At 39.7% G+C, this 21,538-nt stretch overlaps 1 protein-coding gene across 2 annotated transcripts in view; it reads right to left on the minus strand.

Annotated features, from left to right (window-relative positions):
- Positions 1–586: 586 nt before the first annotated feature.
- FOCAD (focadhesin) overlaps positions 587–21,538 on the minus strand; it is a 314,675-nt gene continuing 293,723 nt past the window's right edge. For both annotated transcript variants that reach the window (XM_079927956.1, XM_079927957.1), the window contains 8 exons: positions 19,571–19,686; positions 16,717–16,977; positions 15,446–15,535; positions 11,958–12,135; positions 10,301–10,398; positions 8,573–8,824; positions 6,474–6,549; positions 587–4,066 (listed from right to left, as the gene is read on the minus strand). In XM_079927956.1, the coding sequence (XP_079784082.1) occupies positions 3,993–4,066; positions 6,474–6,549; positions 8,573–8,824; positions 10,301–10,398; positions 11,958–12,135; positions 15,446–15,535; positions 16,717–16,977; positions 19,571–19,686 (1,145 nt within the window). In that variant the 3' untranslated portion in view covers positions 587–3,992. The remainder of the gene's footprint in view (positions 4,067–6,473; positions 6,550–8,572; positions 8,825–10,300; positions 10,399–11,957; positions 12,136–15,445; positions 15,536–16,716; positions 16,978–19,570; positions 19,687–21,538) is intronic.

Raw genomic sequence — 21,538 nt, forward strand, 5'->3', positions numbered from 1 at the left:
CTGTAAATTATAAAGGGCCATACAGAAGTAGGAATGCTTTTCTTTATTACATGATGGTTTACTGATTTATATTTTCTGAATGTAAGCTCCACAAGGGTAGGAATGTCATGTCTTGTTTACTTTGTACCCCAGAAGCTTGTATGGTGGTACATAGTAGACACTCAGAGTTGTTGTGCAACTCTGACTTTATGGATTACTATTACTACATCCAGAAAAAAAAAAACTATACTTTAAGAAATAGATTAACTAGGTGATGTTTCAGTTATTTTGGATTTATCTCAAAGGGTGCTTCATGTTCAGAAGACACATATATAGGTTTTTTTAAAAAAAACTTACATAAATATCTTTCCTTAATGTGCCACTTGCTTCTAGAATGTAGATAATAATTTTTTACTTAAGAAATTTCCATTATCTTCCCAAGTCCTGACATACATGTTGTCAGGCCTGTTTCAAGCATTATAGCTACTATTTATTGTTAGTGAAACATACAAAAGTGAAAGCATTTCTTTTACATTTTAGAATTTATACAGCATACAACTACTTTGTTAGGTAGGTTATTTCTTTCATACAAAAAATAAAACCAAAGTCAGGGAGTCATCAATGTCATTTTTATTCAGTTCCATTTCTAATAGTTTGGCTGGACATTATTTCACAACTTCATAAATATTTTATGTGTCATACATGAAAAAGATGAGACTTTAAAGTTACTAGGAGTAGAATAAAGTGTTTCCTTCCAGAAAATATAAAAGCATATATCCAGCACCAGAGCAGTGATGATATACATTTATACATGACGATGATGCTGTGAGGTATCTTTCCATAAGAGTGGTGAAGGATGTGAACTGTCCCAGCCACATTCTGTCCTCTGGTTCCATTTGAAATGCCTGCAGCTATGAATAGGCTGGTTGAGGTCAGAGACCTAAAGACCCAGCTTACAACTCTGGCCTTAATGAAGGCCCCATCCTCTTAACCACATGGTCAGATTTCTCTTCTAAAACAGCAATTTGCTAAAATGTTTACCAAAAATCTAAAACTACTGCTTACTTTCAAAGTGACTAAGATGTTTCAAGACAGTAGTTAAGTCCTTAAAGTTTTACTCCTTATATTATTATAATATCATCTTTGGTTAAAATCATTTTGGAGAAGTTAACTTGTGGCAATTAACTTCAAAAAAAAAAAAAGGTGATTAACCGCCTCTTGGTTACCATGGAGCCATTACATTACAAATAAAGCACAAAGATTTTAGGCACTTGCATGGATCTCAACATCTGTTCCAAATGTACACTCTTCAAGTGAAGAGTCACAGTGTTTGGACACATCTGAGACACACAACATAGCCTTAATCCCACACATTGATTTGTTAGTATACCCTAGCATGCTATTTGTCTTGGCAACTTGTGATTTCAAAAACTAACAGAAGATGACTTATAAGGAAACTTTTCCTTTTGTATATAGTTTGGAACGTCTGGTCTCAAAAAAGCAGAGACTTCTGGTTTCTGGAGAACAAACTGAAATATCCCAAGGGAATATCTTAATACTTACTGGAGCTCAGGTAACCAGGAGAAAGGGTCTTATTATGCCAGTAACCTACATCTTAGAATAATTAGAGTTTAGAACCTTTACAGCTTCAAATTTAGATTTTGACATTTTGGACTCTTTATGGAGTCCAAATGAATAGGAATGGATAGGAAAATCCTATGAATAGGAAAATCCTATGACGCTTAAACACAAGACTGCTGAAAACAAAAAGAGGGAGCTAGGGAAGAGAGGGTACAGGTAGATCTTATTTCCTCCCTTTTGTACTATTCTGTTTTCTTGTCAAGGCAGGAGCAATGACAAAGTCTGACTGAGAAGAAACTGGGCCAAACTGAAAAAGACAGTCTGGGTCTGGAAGGCTGGGCTGATTCTTTATCCCTCTCCTTGAGCATCAGCAAGTCTGCCCACTGATTTGGGGGGAAATGTGAGAGTAGTTCTTCAGTGCCCATTTCCTCTTCCCTATTCTTTACTGCCATCCACATCTGCTAGTTGGCCCGGGAATGTAATGTCCTTCAACCCATGAAGACCTGCTCCTTTACACTGTAACTCCCAACGTCCCAATTCCAGAGGCTTATTAATATGAGGCAGGGGTGTTTCTTTTATCTGATTCCAGCAATCTATATTAAGCATGAATGAGGCTTAATACTTGGTAGGAGTTTTCATCTGAAAGTGGGTGCTGATGAGCCTGATGCAGTAGAAAGCGCATTGGACCTGGGGTTCTAGGACCTTGGTTCCAGGTGTAGTAGCTCTGCCACTTATTAGATGTGTTTTCTTCATTTAAAAATAGAAAATAATGCCTCTTCACAGTATTGTTGCAAGGGTTAAATAAGATAATACAAGTGAAACTCTAGTCACTTATATAGTCTGACAACTAGTGTAATAAATGTTAGAAGAATGTCAACATCTCATTGGTAGGTAGTATGAGAAAGCCACGGTGGGTGGGAAGGAGACAGAAGCTGGCTTCTCACATAAATTTTCTACACTTCTGCTTCCTCCAAACTCATTTCCCTCCAGCTCAGCCTCTAAAGAAGTAATAGAGATGAAATACTTGGTGATGTAGTTAAGTACTACCTGAGAGCTCGCCTTCCTTCCCTCCTTTTCTGTAAGTATCTCAGCACCCTACGGAGTTCAGCAAAAGAAAGAGCTGTGACCTGGAAACAGTGTGAATTACACAGTGAACCACAAATATTTGGAACCTGGAATCATAAATCCATATATTTGGAAAATAAAATTAGAGCTATTTTTAACTTAAGTGGTAGGTGTGCTTGGTGACAACATGAAGGTATTGTACATGCCACACAGGAATACTAAAAGTTCCATGACACTGCTGTGGCATGATAAGCACGAAGGTACATTATTCCAGTGGCACACATTTTCTCCCCAGTAATCCCATATACGTATACATCAGTATATTTGTATGATTGGCTAAGGACAGCCCTGATTAATGGCTGCATGAAGGAACAATAATTAGCAATCAGAGCAAATTAAATTCCTGGCTGATTCTAAACCCCTGAGTTTAAAATGCAACCCTTGAGGATGCTGTCACATTCCTTCATTTACTTGGCATTAGGCCACCAGTCACCCTGATTAAGACAGAGGTTTGTACTTATAAAAAAAAGATCGATGTTTGGAAGAGATATTTGCCATTTTTTGCTTGCCTAGCATCCTAATCACCTTTCTTCTGGGGGAACCCAGTTCAGGTGGACAGACATGTGACCCTGGCCTGGTCACGTAGAACCCTCCCCACCCCACCCAAGGACTCAACATGACTCAAGCTGAATCAGAGTCCACCCCATGTTGCTTCCACCATACCTATGAGCAAAGACACCTTCCCTTCATTATTTTGAATTGGGTAACTTTCACTTGCATTCAAGAGACTCAAGCATAAAAAAATTATAGCCACCACTTACAAGTCTGATTTAGCAATGTTTAACACTATGCTTATTATTTAAATGCGTATAGCAGTTCCAAGAGAGTGTTTTAGCAATAAGAATAAGAAAACATGTCCAACTTACTGAGTCAATGAATATCCTCTGGAGACTTCATGGGAAACAGATCAGATTCCACTGTCACCGCTACAGTTTGGTTTTGCTAGCAAAACCTTCCCCATGCCTTAAAACAAAAGTCACATGCACAAAATTCACAGGATTATTTTACTAGAATTTAGTGCGGAGGAGATGATATAATTAGATTTTCACAAAAAATCTTTATGTTGAACTCTAGCCAAATAAAAGAAAATCCAAGTTCTTGTTTCGGTCTCAAATGGCCTGGGTACTGAAGCAGTGGCCCCTGTCCTGGCGTGCACGGTTCAAGCTGTCGGTTGTGTGGCCACCCTTTCATGACCTTCAGCTCTCTGCATCGTCTCAGTAAGCCCAGACACGAATTCTGAAAAATTCCTTCTGTCTGTATGGTTTTCCTCATCCAGCTGAGAATGCTGCTGGCTACTGCAAAACTGTTTACCAACCATAAGCTCTGGTCCATACAGCTTTCTTCGTAAACTCTGGGAGAACTCTCAAGGACAGCAGGGTGGCTAAGGGGACAAAAAATAAAGTGCACTGTTGCATTTGGTGGAGTTGCATTTGAAAAAGTCATTTAGATCAAAAAGGTTGTCAATAGAACCTGGCTTGTTCTCACTCAGCTAATCTTTAAGAATTCCTATCAAGCCTTAGAATTTTAATGGAAGAAAATGATTAATAAAGGTTGAGGAAAGTTTTTTTTTTTTTTTAAGTTACTTTGAAACCAGTTAGTGGGAAATTCTGCATAATTAAAACAAAAAGTGACTTCTGGGATGCTGACAATGCTCTTTTTCTTCATCTGGGTGCTGATTACATAGGTGTGTTCCCTTTGTAAAAATCTACTTGTGCACTTTTCTACATGAATATCACTTTTCCACTAAAAAAAGCTTAATTGAAAGGTAAACAGGGCTTCCCTGGTGGCGAAGTGGTTAAGAATCCCCCTGCCAACGCAGGGGACACGGCTTCAAGCCCTGGTCCGGGAAGATCCCACATGCCGTGGAGCAACTAAGCCTGTGCGCCACAACTCCTGAGCCCGCGCACCTAGAGCCCCCGTGCTTCTGCAACAAGAAAAGCCACCGCAGTGAGAAGCCCGCACAGCTCAACGAAGAGTAGCCCCTGCTCGCCGCAAGTAGAGAAAACCCGCGCGCAGCAACGAAGACCTAGTGCAGCCAAAAATAAATTATTTTTTTAAAAAAAAGGTAAACAAAGACAAAAAACCTGATTCTGTAATGAAGTTAGGTTCATGGGCTCAATGGAGCAAGTATGACTGTACTAAACTATATTTGAACACACACCTTAGCTGTCATGGGTCCCTCAGAGATCGATTTAAAGTAGGGAAGTTACATGTAACCCCTCTAGGTAAATTATTACATATCTTATTTTAGAATACTAATGTAAATATATTGAGATTTAAAAAAAATATAATAGTGTGAGGGAATGAGGGTAAGCCAGAGCTACATAATAATTGTGTGTGACTCTAGTAAGCCCTTGAATACACGATCAAGTGAACATGTACTTCTTTGACCCAAATAACTATTTTCCTCATCGGTATCAATTAGTATCTTCATGACCTAAGACAGTATATGTTGGGAACAACAAATGGAATTATAGACCCATGGCCATTAAAAATTAGTCCAAACTCCTCAAGGAAAATAAATGGAGGAAATCCTAGCAGCAAGTCTCTAGGGAATGGTCAAGTGAAAATATGTCAGACCACTGCCCTGATCCTCAGTGAAGTTCTGTGGTTGATCAGAATCACCGTCCTACACAGGCCCTCCCACCTACTTTGGAGGTAGGGAGAAGGACAAGAACCAACACATTAGATAATTCTCGCTTGTTAGGCAATCAATAGATTATACCATACTTAAAGCAAAATACGGTCAATTATCACAAGAGTAGGCCAGCAGGCAACTTTCCCAAGGTGAGGCTTTTCAGTGCAGTAGCTTACAGCATGTCAGGGGCATCAACAGCAGCCACTGGTAGGATCCAGACCCCCAAGTCTCAAGATGTGGATGACAGTACAAGCTGTCTTGGACCACAGAGCCAATGCCCAGAAGACTTTTCAGATTTGAGTAAAAACATCTACATAATTTTCACAGAAAGATCATCTATATTTGTGGATCCCATAGTCATAGTTTAACAGTCAATAGAGATGTGTAAAAAACATGAAAATCATCTAAATGCCTGGAAGCATGGGAAATGTCCAATTCCCTTGGCAAAATACTATGCAGCCATTAAAAATACTTATGAAGCCAGTATAAGAATGGGTTAAAATGCTTTTAAGGGCTTCCCTGGTGGCGCAGTGGTTGAGAGTCTGCCTGCCGATGCAGGGACGGGTTCATGCCCCGGTCCGGGAAGATCCCACATGCTGCGGAGCGGCTGGGCCCGTGAGCCATGGCCGCTGAGCCTGTGTGTCCAGAGCCTGTGCTCCACAACGGGAGAGGCCACAACAGTGAGAGGCCCGCGTATTGCCAAAAAAAAAAAAAAAATGCTTTTAAAATAATTTTAGAGTACAAAAGCCAGTATTCAAAGTGTGTATGTACATTTTCCAATTGGCTATGATTATAAAAATGTTAATACTCATACACAGAGGGAGCAAAAACTTAGGAAAAACAATCAAAATTGTCATTGGGCAGTGGGATTCTGGATTCTTCTTTGCTTATTTTTACTTTTCTGAATTTTCTAAATTTTAAGTCATATTTTACGATTATAATAAAACATTTAAAAACCATTTAAATAACAAATCGAAAGGCAATGCAACTTTTTTAACCACTTTCTAATTCAAGAATGCCACACTGGTGACAGCTTCATATTACTTCTCTAAACTGAACCAAGACAAGCCCTTTCAGGAGCCAACATACGCTAGGATGCTGTTCTGCAGCACAGACAACACTGGATGGGCATAAAGCATGGAAGTGATACCTTTTAAAAGATCCCTGGACTTTGCTGAGAGGCCTTCTTTAGGGCTTTCCATGATGCTGAATAGCCAGTCAATGAACTAGAGTGAAAATGAAGAATGGTATCAGTGAAAACAATCTATCAGTAAGACATCATTCAAACCCTTGGGCCTGCACATACGAGTATCAGGGCAGTAGTCCCTGGACAATACCTGCCTGGGCTGGGAGAGTGGAGTGGAGACAGGACCAGGCACAAGAGATGGGAAAGTTGGAAATGGCTCTCATTTAGTTAAATGACCCAGCAAAGTCAAACCTCCTTCCTTTGCTGATTACCCTGGGACTTGCTGTAGCTTTTAAGAGTGGGGTAGGCATGGGCCCAGAGGGCCTCCTGTGTGCCATGAACATTCCGTCTTATCACTCTGAGAGGCCCCAGAGAGGCTAAGAACCTTGCCCAAGTCCACTCCCAATGAATGGCACAGTCAAGATCTGAACCCATGTGCACCTGGCTTCAAAGCCTCACACTCCTCCTTCACATCATGCTGCCTGCCACCTGGTTCCGTGTGTATCAGGCCTAGGCTCCTAGGTGGGGTGGTAAATGGGGAAACACATCAGATGTAAAATATGTTTCTGTGGCTAAGAACAATTTGTGCCCAAATGGATATGAAGCAAAGTTGAAATGCAAGAGAAAAGGCATAAAACAATTTACTAGGTAGACCCAAGCATATTAGCTGCAAATAAATCCTGCAGATGAGGTAGAAACTCATAGTACTCATGAGTTTGACTGATCTCCCAGGTGCAGCCAAAATTGTTTTTGAATTAGATAGAGGATAATTTCGTTGACTGAATGTTGCCAATCTCGACTCATTGAAAAACACATACACTAGTTGTAGGTACTAGGATTTTTAACTTTGGACTAAAAAAAGAAAATATTCCTAATTCCCTACTTTAATTAAAACTTTTTTATTTTCTTTTCCTCAATTTTGTTTTATCATATCCTACTGGTAAATAAATAAATCAGGTACTACAAATACATAATAGATGCAGGATGTCTATACTGTAGTCCAAAATGAACAGGGTGTCCCAGGCCAGAAATAAGGGGATAGGATACCACATTTAAATTTATTTTCATTTAAAATGAAAAAGAAAACACAAAATTTGGGATAATAATACTAATGCTTATCAGGTTTAAGAAAACAAAGGCATTTTAATTGAGATGCTCAGTGAAGTTCATGGCTAAACTGTGGGTCCACAGCTCAGAAATATTTTTAAAGATTAATGTTCAGATTTTAAGATTAAGCCACACAAAGTTGGCTTTAAGCTTTCAACCTCGTAAAAATCCAGTTTTGATTAAATGGGATTCAAAAATATCTTTCAGTCAACAATTCAAGACAGGTCAGAGCCACATAATGAGAAAGGATGTACCGTATTTTCATATGCTCTTCACGACAGCTAGTAGCCTGGGGAAACTCAGTATTAAAAACCAAAAGGTACTTCCTATAGTTTGGGTTTTCCTGAGGGCAAAGGTGATAACATTAGGCCTTTACAAATCTCGCCACGGTACCACACAGGCCAGAAGCACCTGGAACACACCTATCGCATGGAATGAGCTGTGGGGAACCTTAAATATGGTAAAAGATGGATACTCCAGATTCGCATCTCCCTGGAGGATTTCCTGGACCCCTCCCCAGACATTGTTGATCACCCCCCTCCCTTGCTCATCACCACTGTATCCTTATCATACCATCTTGCAACCTTGAACTTGCTTTCCTGTCTGTCCTCACTCTGAAATTCTGAGCTCTCAGAGACTTATTCATCCTTTTATCCCCAGGATCAAGAACACATGTGTCTTCAATAAATGAAGGCAAGTATAAGCTTTTCTTTCCACTTCATCCCTAACTGTAAGCAAGTTGTTGCTGTTGTCACTGTTGTTTTTAGTCAGCGGTTACCCTGAGCCAGGGCTAGCCTCAATCGCTGAGGCTTTGCATCTGGCTGAGATTCGAGGCTGACTAGGAAAGCCTGTAGTGTGACTCAGGTTTCACTAAACTCCCACCTCAATTCTACAGCAGAAACTGCTGAAGAGAAAATGGCCGCCTGCCCTGACGAGCAGGTAGCTGCCAACCTCACCTTCTGGGTCTGTTCCTTCCATGGCTCTTTCTGCAGCAGAAGAGGCATGCTACTGGGAAGGAGAGTGACAGCCTCCTGCACAGTGACCCTGTGCAAGGGACTCCTGCCAAGGAACCTTGAAGCTGGCCCAGCTGGACCATTTTCTTGATGCCATGGCAACCAACTGGCACTGAGGCCAAGGAGCAGAGGGGCAGCGTGGTCTGCCCATGCAACCACTGCTGCTGCAAATATCAGCAACAAGAAATCCAAAGCCTACAGTAGAAATAGGAACAAGGTCAGGTCACATGCTTTAACAATGCAAAGTAACACATGTTCACGTACACAGCCCCCATCATGAGGCGATGTTATCTTCCCCTTCACTCAAACCTTCTGCCTGCCCCACCCCTACCCCAGAAGAGGGACTGGACCGAATAGCAAACTATTTCCATGCTTAATGAAGAGACATTTTGGGGTTTCAGAAGGTTTGAAGGATCCTCTTTTGTGAGAACAGAAGGCCCAATAGTTTCATTATTAGCGTTCTAACATTTCAAGAGAAACATAATTTATTTAACACCTAATCATACTGAGATCCAAACATTCCTCTGTTTTGGTGTTTTCAAAGAGATTTAAAAATTAAGAAAGATACAGACAGGGGTATTTAGGTTTATTATTATGTGGCCAAAACTGATTTTCAAAAATATGTATAGTGTATTCTGTATTTAAACAGAAACAAAAAATGACTCTCCACATGCATTAAAAAAAATCTGTTTAGAATCCATGCATTTAGATTTTATAGTCTAATCTAGACACTTGTAGAAATGGTGGTAACAAGGGCTACCTCTGAGTTACTGTACTTCTATGATTTAAATTATTCTTTCTGTTTATCTGTATTTTCTAAGTTTCAAAAGACTTTGTAAGAAAGCAGAGAAGGTTAATACAAACTGGAAATCAGAATAAAAAGAGGAAAGATTATGCTAACTCAAAAAAAAACTTTTTAAAGTACCCATCAATCTCTTAAAATGCCTAATCTCACTAATGAAAATTTCAAAAAGACACACAACTCTGCAGAAGAGCTGGGCAGAATATCAAACAACATCCCAGGTTATGCATATTTTGCAAACAGGAGACCCATGAAACATGGCTATGGAAAAAATACTAAAAAAAATGCACATTGGGCAGCTGAGTCAAGAAAATGAGGAGAGTAGGAAAGTGCTGTCCTTCATTTTTTAATCTTTTTTTGTTTTACTCACCCAGTACTAGTGGTGGTTAACCTTTTTTGGGTCATAGGTCATTTTGCAGATGGGGTGAAAATTTCCCTCCAATATATGCATGTTAAGTATTGGCACAAACAGAGATTACTTGGATACACTTCAGGAACCCCTCCAAACCAGGTGTTTGAAGCCGTGCTCTGGGCCAGTGCGGAGGCCAGAGCCCTGTACCCCAGTCTTTGTGGGGTCCAGCCCAAGTACACAGGATCCCAGTTTCCCCCTCCAGCTAGAATCCTTTGTGTACTGCCTGTCAAGGAACGTGGTTCTGTTGAAAATATTTTTCAAAGGGCAGCCATGGGCATCTCCTAAAGCCTGGTAAGAACATCCGTTTCCTTGTGACGTCAGATAATTGTCATCCTTGTTTCCCAAAAATAAAAGGAAGGAAGGAAGGAAAGCTTCAAGCAGCAACATGTTCCTCTTTTGGGAGAGTAAATATCCTCTATATTTTAAGGAAGCCACAAATGGCTCCTCTACATTTTACCTCGTTAAGAGCCACGTTCTGAACAGATGCTGACTGGTAAGCAACATTTCTGATATAACCCATCAGTTCCAAGAGCCACTCCATTCTCTTCAACACGCCTGAAACAGAAGGATATTTCTTACCAGACCATGGTTTTCCTTTGCAGTGTACAACAGATCAGCGATTACCGTCATAACTAAAGCAGAACACCCGCCGAGGACTCTGTGCGACAGTTTCAAGTCCTTTTATGGTACCTGAGACTTGTGCTCACCCGTGAGAGAGTTTTTGATACTATTCACATCAGATGGCCATATTTTGGTCTTTATTTTTAAAAGCTAATTTATTCTTCAAATCTGTGATAAAATGGTGAAATGCATTTGTTGGAGTTGCTCAACATGAAAACACACTAGGAGAAACTGGGCATGCCAACTAGTTAGTAATGTTAAATCCTTGATAACTAGTTGTTTTTATAGTCTTCCCTTGCTTAAATATTCCCAATTTATGCAAAAATCATAGAGAATACCTATCCTAAAGACATTAAAAACAAACAAAAAACAAAACACAGCTACTACAGGCTAACTGGAGAACAAACATCAACGTAAATATTAATTTTTCCTTTAAAAAAATGAGGATTTTCAGCACAGCAGAGACTACTTGGAAACATCTTAAAATTTAGTGCATGAGAAGAAAATGGTAACTAAATTTGAACGCCAGCTAGTTAGGACCAAAGGCAATATCACATTTGTTTCCTTCATGTATCGTCATGCTTAATAGGGAGTACCTGCTAGTTTTCTGCCTGATAAATACACTTTCGAGTTAGAGTAAAAAATCTCATTTCTCATCACAGGTTCACTTTTCACTGGGCTGGCGCTACTGTGGACATGAGACAACTCTCTCAGTTGCCAAAGAGGAGGATGAATCAAAATTTCCTACACAGTCTTGCAAAGAGTATTACAATTGTATTTGTCAGTTTTCTCTCAAAGCCTTCAAGATACAAGAGATGGGGATGATGGGTCACAAGGGCTTCCCAGCCATGTTTGATCTGCTGAAGCCAGATGCCTTCAGGACCTGAATGTAGACTTGAGAAATTATAAGCATATGACCAAAGGCATGGAGGAGAAATGAGGGAGCTCCCTCTTTAGATGATTATTAAAGTATAAAGTCTAAAATGGTCTAAAAGTTGCACCATTCATCAGCAGAGCTTCATGCCTGCAGCTTCTGGCTTGAGGACGTAGTAAGGGTGTCCAGATTTTATTCTTCTCACTCCTGAGAAGTTCTTCTATAGAATAACTAATTTGTTGTTGCTGCTTTCTTTTTCCCTTTGTAAAATGACCACCCAAAAGCCGTTTTCATGAAAACATCAGGGAGAATCAATCAGCATCCATCTGCTTGAGAAAGGAAGCAGGCAGAATCAACCTGATAAACTTGTTGATGTCTCTGAGGGCCTGGAGGGCCAAAGACAAGATAAAAGTCACCAGTAGAATTCATTCCCACCTCCAAAGAGTTGGTGTTGTGAGCTGTAATTGCTGGTTTCTATCCAAGGTGCTACTCATGTGGGGTAACAAGGCCTCGCCTGTGTCAAGAAGCACTAAACTAGTTAAGTTGAGGAAACAATTACAACCTAAAAGATGGTAGGTACATCTTTCTGTTCCTGATGTTCGCCTCCAGCTGGCCTTACCGGTGTTGGCGTGGCTCACAATCCGTGCCTGGTATAAGCTGTGCAGTATCATCCAGGCCAGTGTGTCTTTTTCATGGTGCCGAATAGCAACACTGAGCACATCAGTCAAGCCCATCAAGGGGAATCGTCCTTGAGAGACCAAGTATAGTCTGACAAAGGCAGCCTTTTCTAAGCTGTTCTGCAAAAAAGTAAATTGTTCAGTTACTATTAAATTAACTGAAATTGTTACAGGACCTCGGGGCAAGGGCAAAAGAGAAAGGGTGAGTTTGAAGTTTATTACCATTCCAAATGCTAAAACTGTTCGTTTCCTGCACTGTGTGACCTACCTGCCTGCATGCTATATTAAAATGTACCTACAGACAGATGGTTGTAATGTCACCTCCTGTTTTCTCATAAAAACCATAAATGATTTCAGGGGTTAATTGGTGAGGATATTTAGTAAAGATACACAAATAATAATAATGATAACTAACAAATACAGTACTTATTATGTGCCAGGCACCAGGCTAAGCACTTAACCTGTGTTAATTTGGCACTTCACAAAGGGTGGTACACAGACCTATGGGGCACCCCAAGACCCTTTTAGAGGGTCTGTGAGGTCAAACTATATTCATAATAAGACCCCAAACTGTAGTAATGTTCATTGTATTTTTCACTGACACTTGCAATTTTTTAAAAAGCTAGTTTCATTTAAAATATCCTTTAAACAATAAAAATTACTAGTTTTGTTAAACCTCTGCCCTTGAGTCCATCTTTGTAATATTCTGTATGACCAAATGGGAAGTATGCATAAAAAACTTGTGCTGCATCCCCAAGTGTGATGGTCATCTCAAGGAGAAAGTTGTGAGAGTGAGCTGTGAGCTGAAATAGCCACTCTACTCATGGAACGCCATTTAGTTGAAAAGAATAATTGATGGACAAACTACGGTTATGAAAACTATTTGATTATTTTTTAAAAGTGAAGGAAGTAAGGCTGTCACTTCAAGGAAAATACTTGACAGTATTTATTGCCAATGATAAAATGTGAGCTTTTAAGTGAAAATTCGATTTTTGGAAAATCTGTATCTGCTACTATGACTTTAGTAGCAGATACGTAAAAGACTTTTCTGATGAAGTTACTGGTGATACTGACAAATGTGATGTTTTGATATTTTATAATGAAATTTACCAACATTTGGAAGATTTTCAAAATCTAGTGACTCAGTATTTTCCAAATGACCAATATATCTTACAAATCTTGCAATAATATCTTACAAAATCATGCATTGGTAAAAGACCCAGAATGCAATGGACCAATGGATTTTAATGTAACAGAGTATGTGAAGTTCACTGATACGGTTTCAGATTCCACATTTCAACTAACCTATAAGAAACCAACACTTGCTGAGCTTTGGTACAGTATCAAAGAAAGACATCCCCAATTATCAGAAAAGACTGTTAACACACTCTTCCCCATTCCACCTACGTATCTGTGTGAGGCTGGATTTTCTTCACATACTTCACCCAAACAACATCACAACAGATTGAATGAAGCAGCAGCTGTGAGAATCCAGCTGTCTTCTATTAAGCCAGACAATAAAGAGACTTACAAAATAAAACAATGCCACTTTCTCACTAATTTGTTTTTTGGAAAATAGTTTTTTCTTACATATGTTAAGATGCAATGGGTTTATTATTATTACTTTTAAGTAAATATTTTAAAATTTTTCTAGTTTTAATTTCTAACATGGTAAATATTGACAGATATAATCCACATAAATAAAAGCTCTTTGGAGTCCTCAATAGTTTTTAAGACACTAACATAGTCACGAGACCAAAAAGTTTGAGGACCACTGAATTACGCATTTAATTCTAACACTGAGCAATAGATTACTATTATCATCTCTCCTTTACAGATGAGGAGACTGAAGCAGAGAAGTTAGGCAACTTGCTTACTGCCACAGAGAGTAAGAGCTGAAACCCAAGGAGTCTGAGCTCTTCACCTGTACCTTCTTCTTACCTGTGTTCTTTCTAGAAATGAATAGAAAACAAGGGCTCAGCGGAACACATTAACTTTTGGGGACACCAGAACAGGATTTAGAATGTTCTAGTGACAATCTTCTGAATGGCACTTTAGAAACCCAAGTGAATAACAGCAACTTTTAGCTCTAGGTACCCCAAAGTACATTATATTAATTACTTCGAACAATGTAACATGAATATAATAAGTTGTAATAAATTACATGAACGTAATAATTATGATAATAAGTTATTACTGAGTACTTGCCTTGGGTCAGGCACTTGCCCAACAACTTAACATGGATTAAGCCATTTAACTCTCAAAACAGCCCTAATAGGTAGGCGCTATTATCTCCCTTTTATAGATCAGGAAACCGAGGCAGAGAGAGGTTATGACACTTCACCAATGTCACGTTGCTAGTAAATGAGAGACTGGCTTTCATACCAGGGTGGTGAGGCTCCAGAGTCCACTCTCTCAAGCATTTCCTTATACCGCTTATCCTTGCCTAAAACAAACATCTCCAAAAGGCCGATATTCCAAATATTCTAACAGTGCTTCTCAAACCTTAGGATGAACCACAATCACCGGGAGGGACTGTTAAAACACACACCACTAGGCCTCCCTCCAGGGTTTCTGATCGAGTAAGTCTGGAGTGAGACTCCAGAATTTTCATTTCTCATCACTTGCCAGGCTGATGTTGTGGGTCCGTCGGCCACAGTTTGAGCATCACAGCTATACAATGCAGAGGATTCAAGGATTCAACTTAACAGGCCAATCTGCCATATAGTGAAATAAATGATAAGATGACCACCCATGATGTGAGGGCTCCCAGTCCTCTAGACCTTTGGTATTACCTGGTATGCAGGGATGCCATTTGAATAAGTAGGTCCCATTGGGATGTACTTACTCTAAAAAATTATTCATTTTTTATCTGCAATTCAAATTTAACAAGGTATCTTGTATTATATGCTAAATCTGGCAACTTTACGCTTATGCTGCTTTTCGCTTATTCATCCTTTGATTCGGTATGGGTCTGAGAGGTACTTGTTATCTTGTGTCAGTGATAATAGTGTTTGTTTTTCAATCAGCCACCTTTCTTCATTTCAAAAGGATAAGTATCAGGTGAAGAAAAATAAATGTGCCTACCATGCACCAGAAAGTTCTTTGGTCAGAATATTTCCATTCTTGTGGATTTTGTATTGAAGATGTCCTGTACTTATTTTTGCTCATCAGTAACACTAAAATGTTCTTGACCAAGTGGTATTAATTAGGTTAAAAAGTTATTCATTCATCTATCCATTTATATACTACTACATATCCAACCATACTAGGCTGGACGTGAGACCCCACAGTGAAAAAGATGGTTTCCTGAAATTATCCAGTAACAAACAAATATGAAGCAAAGCTAGCTTCAGCCAAAAGGATACTATAATCATCTCAATTGTAATTTCCACCTCAATAATAAAAAGACACATAGATATGTTATTACCTCAGTAATCTGGGCAACCCGATTGGCTTCATCGTCTGTCATTTCCGAGAGGCATTTTGCTACACTGATATACAGCTCTAGATCATTTCTCTGGTAAAGAAAAATCCAAAGCATGTCAAAATACAGTGTAAAATAACACGTATATTCTCAATGTTCTGACAAAATCATTAGATTTGCTTATCTCCACGAACAGCAGCTGATGAGATTTTAATTTTAACCAAGCCAAAACTTGTGACCAATTTTTATCATTTAAAAAACTCCCTTCGGGCTTCCCTCGTGGTGCAGTGGTTGAGAGTCCGCCTGCTGATGCAGGGGACACGGGTTCGTGCCCCGGTCCAAGAAGAGGGCCTGTGAGCCATGGCTGCTGAGCCTGCGCGTCTGGAGCCTGTGCTCCGCAACAGGAGAGGCCACAACGGTGAGAGGCTCACGTACCACAAAAATAAAATAAAAAAATAAAAAAATCTTTCCTGTTATTGCGTGTATTTTGTTTGACTATACTATTTTCTTATCAGAACCCATCATTCCGAATGGATTTTTAACTTCTTTGTACAACTACATTTCAGAAGTCTGTTGGGGGAGAGGCAAGGCTAGTATTAAGTCACTTGATGTAAATAGTGGGTCAGACAATACGCCCAAGGACTCCCCAGGTGTAAAGTATAAGGGCTTCTTTTTTTTTATTTTAAAAATTTATTTATTTATGCCTCCGTTGGGTCTTTCTTGCTGTGCCAGGGCTTTCTCTAGTTGCAGCGAGCAGGGGCTACTCTTCGTTGCAGTGGCTTCTCTTGTTGCGGAGCATGGGCTCTAGGCGTGTGAGCTTCAGTAGTTGTGGCTCATGGGCTCCAGAGTGCAGGCTCAGTGGTTGTGGCATAAGGGCTTAGTTGCTCCACGGCATGTGGGATCTTCCTGGACCAGGGTTCGAACCCATGTCCCCTACATTGGTAGGCGGATTCTTAACCACTGTGCCACCAGGGAAGTCCAAGTGTAAGGATTTCTGAACGTGCTCATCTTCTATGGGCATTTGGTAAAAGGCCTAAGAGCAAACTTCCTGGTGCCGCACTGGTTAACCTGCTTCTGAGCGTGCTCAAAACTTTGGTTCTAAATATTCAACCTCAATTTAGATCTTGGAAGCAAACATTCTTAGTGAAGAACGTGGTTATTTCTTGCTAGCCTTCCCACCACATTCTTAAAACATATACCTCCCTGCTTTGCCAAAAGGCTTTAAAAAATCCCAAACATAAATTGTCAGGAATGTAAATATTTTTGTTCCTCACCCGAATCTTATTTGGCAGAAGGTCAAAAATTTTCCCAGTAGCTTTGCTGAGCAGACTCCAGAGGTGGTAGGCAGGGCTGGGCTGTTTCATGGCCTGGCTCAGACCCTGTAAGGCACTTGGGCATAACTCAGGTTTGGAGAGTGGGGAAGCTGCTTTAAAAACTGTCACCATCAAGCTTTCAACAAAACCCACGATCTGTTCATCAGAGACGTGTTTTATCCACGAAGGCACAGAGAGCAGGAGGTATTTCTTGATATTCAGCTGAAAGCAAAACAGAAGAGGTCAGATGTAAACAGGCAAGTCTGGGTTTGTAATGCTCAAAACCTCTAGGTCATCACTGTGTTTGAAAGATAAAAGGTTCAGGTGAAACATAAAAAGTTCAGGTTGTTTCCTAGACCCTCATTTCCCCACAGCTTCATGGTCTAATGGACCACCGATGCATGTAATTTTAGCGGCTGCGGTGACTTCTGATCCAGGGTGACTCGTGTGGATATATGGTATCTGCCAATCCATCTGTGAACTACTCAGCTTAAACCTTGGATCTCTTCAGCGAGGGGAATAAAATGCTACTTCTAAAAGAACATGACAGTTGCTATTCAGTCTTAAAAGGTCACATTCTCTGGCAAGAAAAGCTCCTGAAGATGAAGGCTCAACTGCTGGAAATCGACTAAACAGAATATCTATTATTATTCATTTCTTCTTCTGAGGAAGAATAAAGAAATAATGAGGGGAACTGGCATTCTGGGGCCATTTCTGAGCAAAGAAGAACCCGCCAAGTGTGTGGAACTGACCATAGCATCTTAAGAGTTCAGGAGCGCTAAGAAGGGGCATAGTTAATGATAGCTGTGAGCCACAGACTTTGAGAAAGCAGGCTTCAAAAATTCTTAGAAACATTAAGTATGATACTAAAGGAGCAGCAAGTCTAAAAGAAGTGCTTTAAAAAATAAAATCTGACAAAAACCAGTATATTTCAAAAAAAGATCAATGTAGCTTCATGAGTTACAGAAGATTTCATGTTAAAAAACATGCCATTTCAGATCAGTTTTTAAATGAGCAGGTACATAATTTAAAAAATGAATTTACAACCTTAATTTGTTAATTAACAAAGATAATAAGAAAGGTTCCTAATCAAGGACAAATGCAAAAAAAAAGAAATAGGACAGATCGAAAAGAGAAATGGAAGGATAACTAAAACCTAGAAAAATGTCTGAGATCAAAAAAACAGGCTGTTAGAATTATAGATGATTCAAAAGTAAGGAAGCATTAACAGAACAGTGTTCAAGACACAGGCTTTTGAGTCAGCCAGACTCTTGCATTTATTTGCTATGTAAACTTTGCTTAACCTCCATTTGCTTCAGTTCATCAACCTATAAAATCGGAATAAAATCTACTTCTCAAAAGTGAAATAAACCAGACACAAAAGATATAATACTGTACAATTCCATTCTAAAGAATTTCTAAAGTTTATATGAAATTTAAATTTATAAGAAAGTTCTTTAAAGAAGGCAAAATTATAGAGACAAAAAGAACAGTAGTAGCCTGAGTCTGAGATTGGGAGTGGGGATTAACTATAAATAGGCACGATGGAACTTTTTGGAGTGATGGAAATATTATTGGTGATGGATGAAAATATATAAATGTACTAAGACCCATCAAATTATACACTTAAAATAGCCATATTTTATGGAATATAAATTACAACTCAATAGAGCTGTAAAAAAAAAAAAATTGGCCTGTCAGGGTTGAAGAGAGATTAAATCTGATGTCTGAAAGTACTCATTGAGTGCTTACCAGTAGCAGGTACATAACCAGTGCTAATTAAGTGGTAGCTAAATGGGAGCTGTTTGGAGCAGACAGGTAATAACAGCTGATGGAAAGGACGCAGACCTCAGTAACACTGACCTTCAATTAAAAAGAATCAGGAGATGTAGGAAAGCTTAAAAAAAAAAAAGTATAGAGTAGAGACTAAAGCCAAAAAGACTGAGGAAATAATAAGAGGGTTTTGCACTATCCTCAAAGAATTAAAGCCTCCTAGAATAGAAGAATAACGAAGAGGAGATCATTTAGCTTATAATTAATTGGTAAACCTCTAAGGAATCATGGAATGTGGTTTTTTGGGGGGTCCTACCTTGAAATGTACCCAAAATTATACATCTTTAAATAATCTCACATCTTTAAATAATCTCACCCTATTCTTCCTACCTACCCTTAGAAGGTAGGAAGGTGCCCTGGGAGGTGCTGGCCCCCTCTATACCCTGGAAGGTGCTGGCCCCCTCTATCATAAATACCAGGCTAGATCACTTCTCCCTCAGCACTTTACTCAAGCTGAACACCATTGGCAGAGATGTTCTACTCTCTCCACATACACCTTCCCACTTACATTCCCTTGTGTCTCTAAGTTGATGCCTAATGAAATCCTACCAAGCCTTCAAGGCTCGCCTTAATTGCTGCCTTTCTGTGAAAGGGAGGGATCATTTATCCAGTGTGTGTGGATTTGCCTTTCTTTTAATACCTGCTGAAACGACTGCATATCATATAAACAAACCCAGGTTCCAATAACTGTACAACTTTCTACCTGTATGGTCTTGAGAAAGGAATTTTAATATCTCTGATCATCACTGTCCCTTTTTCTTGTAATAAACGGCAGCTGAAAGCATGAATGGTGATGGCTATGGCAGAGTTCTGTGTCCCACAATTTTCCAATTTGCTGTCCAGCTATTGTCAAGTCCTCACTGTGTCAAGTCCTCACTGTGAAGTCCACTCTTGACTTTGAGAGCTCACACACAAATGAATGTTGATCTCCCCCAAAAGAACCATATCCTCCTGTTGCTCAACATCCTTAATTACTACATACACTCAGACCATGGATCAGTGGTGGCATCACCCATATTCCCAACAGTGCAGCGACATTCTGGGATGACTGAGCCTGGGTCACCATAATTTCAAGACACAGTTGCTGAATCTCTTCACCTGAAAAAGAAGAAAGGAAAAAACTATCTGTAATATAGCTGCTTCTCTTAACTCATATTCAGTCTTCAATGTCTCAAATCAGACATCTAAAGGTAAAAGAACTTGTGTGTGATGTCTAAAGGTAATGGAACTTCAGCAAACCATAAGGTATTTCAAGAGACGTTTTTAGTTATGAAGCAAAAGAACGTACCCGCTGTATCAGAGGCTTGAGTTTTGGAACTGGCAAGGATCTTGAAATAGCTCAGGAAAGTTCTCTTGTGATGTCTAGACAAACCTAAACACTCAAACACTATTAAAAATTTGAGAAAACTCTAGCTAAAAATCTCTTGTTTCTGTTTTTCTCTCCTCTCCATCTTACATTCAGCACATAGACAAATCTGGAAGGCCTTAGAGATGTATCCATGTTCTCTAGTGACCCAGTCTTTTTAAGCCTGATCCCAGTCGGCAGACGCATCTTCCCAACCAGACCTTTTCTTCTTTTTACTAAGGATTTTTACTAAAACACCAACATCTTCAATATAGCACACAAAAGCAGGGGAGGGGCAGGGGAACATATTTTTCTGGAAACATAGTATGGTGAGATCTGGAAGCATAGTATGGTGAGATCATATCTTATACAGGATTAGGTTCAAATGAAAGCATTCAAATGAAAATTGTGTTCAGTCAAAATAATCTTTGATTATCCCTTAAACTGTACATAAAGTATACAAATCTTTTTGTATACCATATGTAAGTAAGCACCTACTGTAAAAGAGCACTCATGGCAAATACACACACATATACAATTTCTAGCACTGTTAAAGTTGTTCTCCCTCTTTTTTTTTTTTGGAGGTGGGGGGCAAATACATGCATCTAAATTTGCCTATGCTAACACTCTAACTCCATACTAGAGGTTGCTGTGGACAAACTGAGATGTGCATTCCCTTTGCCTCTCACCACAAAGTACCTGTGGTAAACAGAATAATGGCCCCCAAAGATGCCTATATCTAATCCCCAGAACTTGTGAATATGTTCTCTCGTATGGCAGAGGAACTTTGCAGATGTGATTAAGGTTAAAGACCTTGAGATAAGGAGATTATCCTCGATTACTGAAATAGACCCATTAATCACATGAATCCTTAAATATGGAAAACCTTTCCTGTCTTCAGAGAACCAGACAGATGACAGCATGAGAGGTCTTCAGCCCTCTGTTGTTTGCTTTGAAGATGGGGAAAGGGGGCCACAAGCCAAGGAGTATGGGCATCCTCTAGAAGCTGGAAAAGGAAGGGGAATGGATTCTCCCTGTCTTAGTCTGTTTGGACTGTTATAACAAAACACTACAGACTGGGTAGTTTATAAACAACAGGAATTTATTTCTCACAGTTCCGATGGCTGGAAGTCCAAGACCAGGGTGCCAACATGGTTGGGTTCTGGTGAAAGCCCTTTTCTAGGTTGCAGACTGCTGATTTCTTGCTGTGTCCTCACATTGTGGAAGGGACTGGGGAGCTCTGTGGGGCCTCTTTTATAAGGGCACTAATCCCATTCATGAGGGCTCCACCCTCATTACCTAATCACCCTCAAAGGCCCCACCCTCTAATACCATCACATTGAGGTTTAGGTTCTCAACATATGAATTTTCAGGGAACACAAACATTCAGGCCACATCACTCCCCTGGGCAACTAGGAAGGAATGCTGTTCTGCTGATATCTTGATCTTAGCCCAGTGAGAACCATGTTGGACTTCTGACCTACAGGACTATAAGATAATAAATTTGTGTTGTTTCAAGCCACTAAGTCTGCGGTAATTTGTTACAGCAGTAATAGCAAACTAATACAGCATCCCATAGGGCATTTCCTTGAAACCTGGAGTTCT

The sequence above is a fragment of the Stenella coeruleoalba genome (genome assembly GCF_951394435.1).
Source record: "Stenella coeruleoalba genome assembly, chromosome: 7".
NCBI lineage: Eukaryota > Metazoa > Chordata > Mammalia > Artiodactyla > Delphinidae > Stenella > Stenella coeruleoalba.